The following is a 10,996-nucleotide window of genomic DNA, read 5'->3' as shown; positions in this document are numbered from 1 at the left end:
CCCCCTTGACCTGTCCGTCCTCCCTGGACTGACCTATCCCCTTCCTAACTCCCTACCTACACTCACCTTTCCTGGCCCCATCCCCGCCTCTTCGACCTGTTTGTTTCCTCTCCACCTATCCTCTCCTCTATCCCTCTTCTATCCGCCTCCCACTCTCTCCCTATTTATTTCAAAACCCCCTTCCCCTCCCCCTTTTCTGATGAAGGGTCTAGGCCCGAAACGTCAGCCTCTCTGCTCCTATGATGCTGCTTGGCCTGCTGTGTTCATCCAGCCCTGCACCTTGTTGTCTCGGATTCTCCAGCATCTGCAGTTCCTACTATCTCTGATTCGCCATCCATATCTCCTTCCCAAACATAATGCTCTGTCCCAATCCCCATATTCCATTGCCCTCAGTCCAAAACCTCATCCTCCATCCCTATCCCCTATCCCAAACCCAATCCCTCATCCTAACCCTACTCTCCCCACCAATTCTCATTCCCATGCCATTTTTTTAGGGCCCATACTATCTGTTAAATTATTTCTGTATGATTCTCTACATTCTGATAGTAGAGTTAAAAGCGTACGTTCTATCAAGATGATGAGGTAGCCCATTGTCATTGCAAAATCAATCTTCCAGCCGAATCCCAATCCCTCGGCTCCATTCCTATCCCAAACCCAAATCTCTCGACTCCACCTCCTTTCTCAAACCTATTTTCAGCTCAATCCCAACCCAAAAATCAATCTTCTAAGGCAAATACATCACAAATCCCAGCCCAATCTAACCCATTTTCCCAGACCCAAAACCAACTCAGTCAAGCAGTCTCACAAACTAAACCCTCTATTCCAAACCAAATCTGAACCCCAAACCCAGCCCAGCCTATCCCAGCCCTCCTTATCCCCAAAACTGTCTCCCAAACCACCCAGCCCAAATCCAACCCCAATCTAGTCCTATCTCTCAACCTCAACTTAAACTTTTGTCTAGCCCAGTGTCCCAATTCATCTCCAAAGTGATGGATTGACTGGTGCCACTCTCCGAATTTCAAGAACTACAGTTCCTCCTCCTCATTGTCTCCCAGACAACCATTTCTCTGAATGAGAGAGATAGCAGGAAGAAGGGTCTAGGCCCGAAACATCAGCTTTCCTGCTCCTCTGATGCTGCTTGGCCTGCTATGTTCATCCAGCTCTACACCTTGTTATCTCAGATTTCTCTGAATGAGTCAGCCATCATGCAGATTTAGTGAGTTACATCACTTCATTAGATGGATGGTGAAGCTGTGGCATAGTGCAAATTGAACAGAAATCACATATTTGGCCCATCTGGCCCCTGCTAGTGTTGATGCTCCCTTATGCCAGGAGGGGTTGTAGGTAAACAACACTCTAGGAACTCTTAGAATATTTTGAGACTCTGATCTAGACCCTCTGACCAGCTGACTCTACCACATCCTTCCTTCATTCCAGCCCCTTGGACAAAATGTCCTTTAAAACCCGCCCCCCACTGCACTAACCATGTGCTCAGTTCTCTCACTAGTGCCTCTCCATTCTCCCCTCATGCCTTTTGTGGTTCTTACCTTGTCCATGAGACCCACATCCTGCCCATTCATACCTATTCCCACAAAAGCGATGGTCTTCCTCCTCTTTCCCTCCCTCTGTTACATGATATTACTAATGGTCCGCTCTCTTGTCTCTCTGGTGTTGTCCCTTTCTCCTTTAACTTTTAAAAATTCATTCACAGGATGTGAGGCATTGCTTGCAAAGCCAGCATTTGTTTCTCTTGAACTGAATGGCTTGTTTAACCATTTCAGAGGGCAGTTAAAAGCCACCCACATTGCAGTGGGTCTGGAGTCACATGTAGGCCAGACCAAGTAAGGATGGCAGATATCCTTCCCTAAAGTAAACCAGGTGGGTTTTTACGATAACAAATGATGATTTTCCTGGCCACCTTTAGGTTAGCTGTTAACTTCACGTTAACTAATTTCACCAGGAGTCCTGGTGGGATTCAAACCTGTGAACCAAGAACAGTGGTGAAGAATAGCAATCCAGTGATGTTATCTCTTAACCACTGCCTCTTCTGTTAACACCCTTCTCTTCAAAAAGGACTCCACTATCCTTCCCATATCTCCAACCTCCCATTTCTCTTCAAAATTTTTGAAAGTGCTACAAAGGAAGGATATTATTAAGCTGGAGAGGATTCAGAAAAGATTTACCAGGATGTTGCCGGGTATAGAGGATTGAGTTATGAAGGTAGTCTGGGGCTTCTTTTAGTAGGAGGTTGAGTGGTGACCTTATAAATATTTATAAAACTTATGAGGGATTTGGATCAGTTGAATAGCAAAGGGTCTTTTCCCTAGGGTGGGGGAATTCTGAACTAGGGGGCATATTTTTAAGATGACAAGAGAAAGTTTTAAAAAGGACATGAGGGGCAACCTTTTTACACAGAGGGTGATTCATGTGTGGAATGAACTGCCAGAGGAAGTGGTGGATGTGGGTACAGTTACAACATTAGAAGGACATTTGGACAGGTACATGAATAGGAAAGGTTTGGAGGGGTATGGGCTGAGTGCAGGCAGGTGGGCCTAGTTTAGTTTGGGATCATGGTTGACATGGACTATTTGGACTGAAGGGTCTGTTTCCGTACTGTGTGACTCTATGACTCTATAATGTGCTATTGTCTCCTAAATCCTGGTCCACTTGTCCTTAACTCCACACATTTATCCAATCATGTTTACACTCCTCCAGTTGCAAAACAGCTCTTATCAAATGTCACAAATGACATCCTGTGACAAAGTTAAATTTTCCCTCTTTGTCCCTCTCGACTTGTCTGTGGCCTTTGACCTCACTGACCACATCATCCTCCTGCTCCAGGGCCTCTCCATGCTGTCCTGCTGGGGATGCCTTTCTCTCACCTGGTTCCATTTGTCTCATTGTACCCTCCCATGGTTCCTCTTACTGCCCCGTCTCACTTCCTCTGGTGACCCCTCTCTCCTACCAAGAATGGATATTTTCTAATCAATCTGTTCGGAGATATTATTACACACCTCCGGAGCAAGTGGGACTTGAACCCATAGGACACAACCGCTGCACCACAAGAGACCTTCGCACCAAGGATAGACACTTGGCCCCCTCCCATTTACACCCTGCCCCTCACCGACATCATCTAAAAGCACCATGTTGACTTTCACACACCCAGCCCCGCTTCCCCACCTCTCCTCCACTCCTGCTAAATGAATAGACTGGAGAGTTTGCCCCCAGATACCCATTGATTCCAGTTTTGCTAGGGGTCCTTGATGCCACACTTGGTCGAATGCAGCCTGGATGTCAAGGGCTGTCACTCTCACCTCACCTCTGGAATCCAGCTCTTTTGTCCATGTTTGACCCAAGGCTGTAATTAGGTCATGGGGTTGAATGACCCTGGCGGAACCCAAACTGGGCATCACTGAGCAGGTTATCACTGAGCAGGTGCTGCTTGATAGCACTGTCTATGACATCTTCCATCAAAGAAAGGGTCATCAACATTGAAGGAGACAGAGGTTTCGGGTGGGAATTTCTCCTCTGTCCAGCAGCTGAAGGCACAGCCACCGATGTTGGAGTGATTAAAACCAGGGGAATGCTGAAGATATCGAAATTAGAGGGTGCAGAAATCTCGGTGGGGGAGGCAAGCCAAAAAATATGACAGAGATGAGGGAGGGATGGGGAGACCAGGGAGCAGCTTGAAAACAGGGACGAGAATTTTAAAGCAAACTAAGAACTGTGGACGCTGGGAATCTGAAAACTGAAATTGCTGGAAAAACTCAGCAGGTCTGCAGCATCTGCGGAGACAGAAAGCAGAGTTAATGTTTCCAGTCCAGTGACCATTCCTCAGAACTAGTGGTAACTAGGAAAAGGTTGGTATAAATGCTGAAGACAGCAGATGGGAGAGGCACTGGGGGTAAAGGAGTAAGTGATAGGTGAAGCCCAGAGAGAGAGAGAGAGAGACAGACAGACAGATAAGCAGACAAAGGGGTGGATAATGGAAAGCCAGGAAGAAAGAAAAGCCGCTAATAAATAGGTGAGAATGGGTTGGCCATGCTGAAAGGGGCCCATATCATGGCAGGGCCTGGGCTGTGGGGGTGGGTAAAGGACATGGAAGGTACTGTTCAGGCCTTAAAATTGTTGAACTCGATATTGAGTCCCGAAAGCTGCAGGGTCCCCAGATGGAACATATTCTTCCAGCTTGTGCTGAGCTTTGCTGGAGCACTGCAGTATGCCTGAGACAGAGATGTTGGCCTGGGAACACCCAAGGCCCAGACACACCTTCCAGGTGAAGCAACACTGCTCACAATGTGGTCTCCTCAACGCTGGGGAGTCGAAACACAGACTGGGCGAATGCTTTGCAGAACACTTATGGTTCTGTCGGCAAAAATGACCATGAGCCTCCAGTTGCCTGCCACTTCAACACACCTCTGTGTTCCCAGGCCAACATCTTTCTGTTTTTGTGTGACGAAAATTCTGAATGGGTCAGCTTCCCTGAGCAGGGGTTACTGCAAAACCGAAGGGCTGTCCCAATCTGAGAAAGGGGCCTGTACTGTCCCACAGGAGTTAACGTCACAGCTGAGGCTCCAATATAAATGACCGACTGCAAACAGTTTCTCTTCAGTTGCTGACTGAAGGACGCTTCTCACTCTGATAATACTTAAATGTGGAATCAGGGTGAGGAATTCCTCTCTGAGATGCCGAGCCTTGGGAATCTCCGGTGGACATGCTTGCTGCTGATGTTATGGGTTTCCGCCTCTGCTTCCCAGCAAGTCGGCTGCATTAAGGTGAACCCCTGCAAATGTATAATGCAGGATGGGTCTGGGGTGATAAACCTGGCAGCAATGGGAGACACTGATGGATTCCTGGAGAGGAATACACCATTAACCAGTTCAGGCAAGGAATCTGATCCTGAAGGTTCATTCTCATTTAGTCCCTGCCTTCCCTTTAGTGAACCTGCTGAATTTGCCTTTGAATGCTTGGAGGTGGCAGTTTGTCTCGTTCTCAGGTCCCGAGCTCCGAAAGGGGAGAGGCTGGATTTTCTCAACTTCGGAAGACATGAGAATAATGTGTTCAGCTACGACAACGATTCACGAAGCCTCACCGTCACTTATCCTGGTAATACTCTGACTTGGTTTGTCTTTAGAAAGAAGGTAATATGATGGCTCAGTGGTTACTTCACAGTGCCAGGGACCCAAGTTCGATTCCACCCGAGGGTGACTTGTCTGTGTAGAGTTTGCACATTCTCCCAGTGTCTGTATGGGTTTCCTCCAGGTGCTCCGGTTTCCTCCCACAGTCCAAAGATGTGCAGGTTAGGATGGATTGGCCATGCTAAATTGCACCATGGTGTTCAGGGATGTGTAGATTAGTTGTGTTGGTCATGGGAAATGCAGGGTTACAGGGATAGGGTGGGTCTGGATGGAATGCTCTTCGGAGGATCAGTGTGGACTTGGGCTGAATGGCCTGTTTCCACATTTTAGGGATTCTATAGAACTCTACCAGCCACACTCCATGCCCAAAAATGATTGATTTTTCAAAGTTTGTTTTGTTTCTGTAAATTTTCAGGAAACAGCTGGAGTAAACTGGAACAGCTGCAAAGGATCAGTCTGTCCCTCTGATCTCCTGATTGTGGAAGTAGGTGCCTGTGGATCCCTGGATCCTGCAGACAATGAGTGGGCAAGGGTTAAATGTAGCCCCTCTGAGAATAGAGGGGGTAGGGGAGAGTGCATGCAGCCCCTCTGAGAATAGAGGGGGTAGGGAAGAGGGCATGCACAAGGTCTGCATGTGTTGCTTGAAACCATTAAATACACCAGAGCCAGAGTCCACAATGGGGGCTGTTGTGGCACAGTGGCAGTGGCCCTACCCCTGAGCTTGTAGGATGGGTTCCAGTCCCATCTGATCCACAGGAGTGTAATAACGTCTCTAAACAGATTAATTCAAAATTACCTGGCAAGTCCGCCTTGTATGTGTGTTGTACCTTTAAGAGGGTTCACTTTTAAGGGATCCATCTACTGTGTGCACAATGGATAAGTCCCAGGGTCTATGGTATCTACCCCAGGTTACTGAGAGAAGTAAGAGGGGAGATTGCTGGGGCCTTGACCAAGATCTTTGTATCCCTGTGAACCACTGGAGAGGTCCCAGAGGACTGGGGAGTAGCTAATGTTGTTCCTCTGTTCAGGAAGAGAAATAGGGATAATCCAGGAAACTATAGACCGGTGAGTCTCACATCGGTGGTTGGGAAGCTATCGGAGAGAATTCTTAGGGATAGGGTTTACGCACATTTGGAAAAGCATGGCCTAATTAGGGATAGTCAGCATGGCTTTGTACAGGACAGGTTACGTTTTACTAACTTGATTGAATTTTTCGAGGAGGTGATGAAGGTGATCGATGAGCGGAGAGCCGTGGATTTTAAGACTTTCGACATGGTCCTTCATGGGAGGCTCATCCAGAAGATTGAGATTCATGGGATCCACAGTGACTTGGCCACATGGTTTCAGAATTGGCTTGCCCATAGAAGGCAGAGGGTGGTGGTGGAAGGGTGTTTCTCAGGCTGGAGGACCGTGACTAGTGTTCCGCAGGGATCCATACTGGGAACCCTGCTGTTTGTGACATATAAAAAGAACTTGGATGAAAATGTAGATGAGATAGTAGGAACTGCAGATGCTGGAGAATCTGAGACAAGGTGCAGAGCTGGATGAACACAGCAGGCCACTTCTGATGAAGTGTCTAGGTCCTGCTCCTATGATGCTGCTTGGCCTGCTGTGTTCATCCAGCTCTGCACCTTGTTGTCTCTGAAAATGTAGGTGAATGGGTTAGTAAGTTTGCAGATGATACAAAGATCAGGGGAGTTGTGGATACTGTAGAAGGTTGTCAAAGGATACAGTGGGGTATCGATCAGTTACAGATAGGAGCGAGGAAATGGCAGATGGAGTTTAATCCGGGTAAGTGTGATGTGCTGCACTTTGGGAGATCAAATGTTAAGGAAAAGTATACGGTTAATGGCAGGACCCTGAACAGCATTGACGTACAGAGGGGTCTTGGAGTTCAAGTCCATAGCTCCCTGAAAGTGGCCACACAAGTCGATAGAGCGGTAAAGGCATGAGGCATGCTTGTCTTTATTGGTCGGGGAATTGAGTACAAGAGTCAGGGTGTCATGATGCAGCTTTATAAGACTTTGGTTAGACCACATTTAGAGTATTGTGTATAATTCTGGTCACCGCATTCCAGGAAGGATGTGGAGGCTTTGGAGAGGGTGCAGGAGAGGTTTACCAGGATGCTGCCTGGGCTCGAGGGTATGAGCTATAAGGAGAGGCTAGAAAAACAGGGGTTGTTTTCTCTGGAGTGGGAGAGGCTGAGGGGAGTCTTGAAAGAAGTCTATAAAATGATGAGATGCATAGACAGGGTTGACAGCCAGAATCTTTTTCCCAGAGTTGAAATGTCTAATACTAGGGGCATGCATTTAACAGGTGAGAGGGGGAAAAGTTCAAAGGAGATGTAAGGGGTAAGTTTTTTACACAATGTCAAACGCAGTGCTAAGGGTGGTGCTGGAGGCAGATACATTAGGAGCGTTTAAGGGACTTTTAGATAAGCACATGAATACGCAAGGAATGGAGGGATATAGACCAAGGGCAGGCAGAAGGGATTAGTTTAATTTGGCTTTATATTCAGCAGAACAGTATGGGCCGAAGGGCCCGTTCCTGTGCTGTACTGTTCTACCTTCTAATGTTATGACTCTACGTGCCTGTCTCCTTGCTTTGGACTTGCAGGCTGTGCATACAGAAATCGTCCAAAATGTCTGTTTCATAACTTGTGTTTTACTCAGTTTCTGCTTAAAATAATCAATCAATATCCTCAGACAGAATCACAGAATTATGACAGTGCACAGGGAGACCATTTGGCCTGCCAATGTTAGCACCGACTCGCTGTGTATTATGACTTAGTGCCAAACTCCTGCCTTTTCCCCAGAACCTGCACGATGTTTCTGTTTAAAATCAAACGCAGGCGACAGATAAGATGCCCAGTTTAGCAGGTTTGTTAATGTTCTAAAATTTAGTTTTGTGCTTATTGAGCTGTCGGATAACATGGATTTTGCTACGTTGTCCTCTGTCCTACAGTCGCTATGTGGTTCCATGTTAAATTGGGCCTGCTACCAGGACCGAGAAGCTTATTGGGACACCTTACCATTAAAGGGGCTATACAAATACAAGCGGTCGTTGTTGGATTTTACATTTTCCTCAATTTCTTCCGTTATCTTGCAGCATCACATAGCAGCCCTCTGCATACAGTGGTTCGGTTTAACTGCAGCTCCAGTCACTCTGTGGTCCTATCGCACAGTGCAGAGAACCCCAACCTGTTACAGATTGACGTTGACAGCCCTTGTGCCTGTCCCAACAGCTGTGAGCCTCAGGATGTGGGTCCGAGAACCATCATCTTAATCATGTTCAGCGTAACCATCACAGTCTATTTCCTGTTTGGTAGGTGAAACAAGTTGTACTTAAAATTGTTTCTCTAGTGCACAGAGAGCCCCAGGTACCGCACAGACATTAACAGAAAAAATATGAACATGGAACGAGAGCCAACTTCACTGGCAGTGTTCAGGGGTTTGATTAATTGTTTAAGTAATAGAACCAGTACAATGGGCCGAAGGGCCTCCTTCTATGCCAGAAACTGAACAGGTCTAGCCCTATAAATACAGTAGCCACAAGAGCAGGTCAGAGGTTAGAGAATCCAAATCCTAGTGAGTAACTCATCTCCTGACTACCCAAAGCTTGTCCCACCATCATCTACAAGGCACAAGTCAGGAGTGCAATGGAATACTCCCCACTTGCCTGGGTGGGTGCAGCTCCAATAACACTGGAGATGTTTGACAGCTTACAGGACAAAGCAACCCCCTACATTAGCTCCTCATCTACATTGGTGAATTGCTGCAGTGCATTTTTGTCAAAGATGCTTAGACAGCGCCTTCTAAATCCCACAACCATTTCCATCTGGAAAGACAAGGGCAGCAATGACATGGGAACACCACTAGCTGCAAGTTCTGTCTAAGCCACTCACCATCCGGACTTAGTAAGGGAACAGTGACACACTTGCATCATAGGTCACAGTCAGGAACCCCCTCCCTAACTGCACCATGTGTACCCACACCTTAAGGACTGCAGGTGGTTCAAAGCAGTAGTTCACCACCACATGCTGAAGGGCAGTTAAGGATGGGCAACAAATACTGGTCCCACTAGTGACTTACACATCCTATAACTGAATAAAAAGAAATTCCATTGCTACTTGTGGGACCTAGCTGTGTGCAAATTGACTTTTGCTTTTCCTATATTATCGCCAATAAAATATTATCACTCTAGCAAACTGCTGAGCAACAACTTGGGTTATGAAAATGTTTGTAGAATTGCAATGCTAGCTCTCCTTCAATGGCTTAAAATTGTAGACAATCAGAAAACCGACAGCCTTGGGTTACTGGGTCACTTCTGCGTTAAAATATCCAAGAGGTTTAGGCAATAGATTGCTAATCTAATTCACTCTGAGTACATGTTCAAATCCCACTCCTGCTGTTGCTGTAGAAAATGTTTGAAGGCTCCTGTAGCAGAGTGGTAGTGTTTCTACAGGTGATTAGAAGATGTGGGTTTAAATCCCACCTGCTCCGGAAGTATCTCAACCTGTCTGAACAGATTGCATTTTAAATTATTTTTAAACAAAGCTGTCTCCACCCTGTACGCATACCCCTCCCCCCAAAAAAAAAAGTAAAACCACAGTAATTCTCAATGTCCCGGTCAACATTTCTCTTAATCACAATCTGAGCAATGACCATTTGATTTTTTCTTTTTTTAAATCTTGCTATACTCAAATTAACTGTGACATTTTCTGTATTACAACAGTGACTACATGAGGAAGCAGGCCATTCAGCCCACCGAATCACACTGACTCTCCAAACAGCATCCCATCCAGACTCACCCCCTATCCCATCCCTGCATTTCCCATGGCAAATCCACCTAGCCTACATATCCCTGGACACTATGGGCAATTTCACATGGCCAATCCACCTAACCGGCACATCTTTGGACCATGGGAGGAAACCCACGCAGACACAGGAAGAACGTGTAAACCCCACACAGACAGTCATCAGCGGGTGGACTTAAGCTTTGGCTCCTGGCAGTGAGGCAGCAGTGCTAACCACTGAGCTATCCTAAAAAGAAAAGTTGCTAAAAGTTATTGATTATAAACCAAAATGCCCCTACATTTTAAAACACCGCTCATGTTTAGTCAAGGTGTCTGTGTAAAAGGGGCACTCAAATGAACCACAAAACCTCTTGATCTGCAGTCAAATGATCTACCACTGAGCTATACCCAGTATATGTACTTCATACAGTTAAATGCTCTGGTATGTGCATCTTAAAACTGTGTGAAGCAGCCCAGTTTATTGAATCCTGGTGAACCTTGCTACTAGAATTATCAGCCTGCATTCTGCAGTGTACAAACACTTTGTTTCTATCTCAGGTTTCCAGTAACATCCCACAGTATTTTGCTTTAGACAATATTTTAAAATTGCAATTACCATCTCCAAGACCTTCCATTCATCACAAGTGTTTGTTAAGTGAGAGCCAGTGAAGTGTAGAATTTGAGATCCTTCTGGTTATTTTCTCAGGTTTGTGCATGCTCAGTCCAGTCAGAACTCCTAACGGTGTCGAAATCATTCCCAAAGAAAACATCTGGTGCTGTTTGTGCTACGCATGTGTGGAGAGGAAGAGAAAACAGAGGAAGCCACAACATCATCCGTGAAGTAAGATGGCCCACACTGGAACTTGTATTAGAGACAGGGTGTTGTAAAGGGTTCATATTCACCTCTCTCTGTGTCAAAGAGTATGGCACATAAACCAAAAAGAAAAAATACTTTCACAGGGTTGGTCTCGGATTGTCAGTAGTTTCCAGGTCTGCTCCTTGATTATTCACAACTATTAGCCTCAAACCACAAACATCAGATGAGGGTGGAGGGAGGGAGGGA

The 10,996-nt window shown here is 46.2% G+C and overlaps 1 protein-coding gene across 1 annotated transcript in view; it reads right to left on the bottom strand.

The window, feature by feature from the left end:
* The window catches only part of dpm2 (dolichyl-phosphate mannosyltransferase subunit 2, regulatory), a 25,362-nt gene extending 14,808 nt beyond the window's left edge, over window positions 1-10,554 (bottom strand). Inside the window, exon 1 of the mRNA XM_048613622.1 lies at window positions 10,550-10,554. Within this exon, the coding sequence (XP_048469579.1) occupies window positions 10,550-10,552 (3 nt within the window). The 5' untranslated portion in view covers window positions 10,553-10,554. The remainder of the gene's footprint in view (window positions 1-10,549) is intronic.
* Window positions 10,555-10,996: the final 442 nt, after the last annotated feature.

This window comes from Rhincodon typus, chromosome 28 (genome assembly GCF_021869965.1).
Source record: "Rhincodon typus isolate 14 chromosome 28, sRhiTyp1.1, whole genome shotgun sequence".
Lineage (NCBI taxonomy): Eukaryota > Metazoa > Chordata > Chondrichthyes > Orectolobiformes > Rhincodontidae > Rhincodon > Rhincodon typus.
This window is presented reverse-complemented; position numbering and strand designations above follow the sequence as displayed.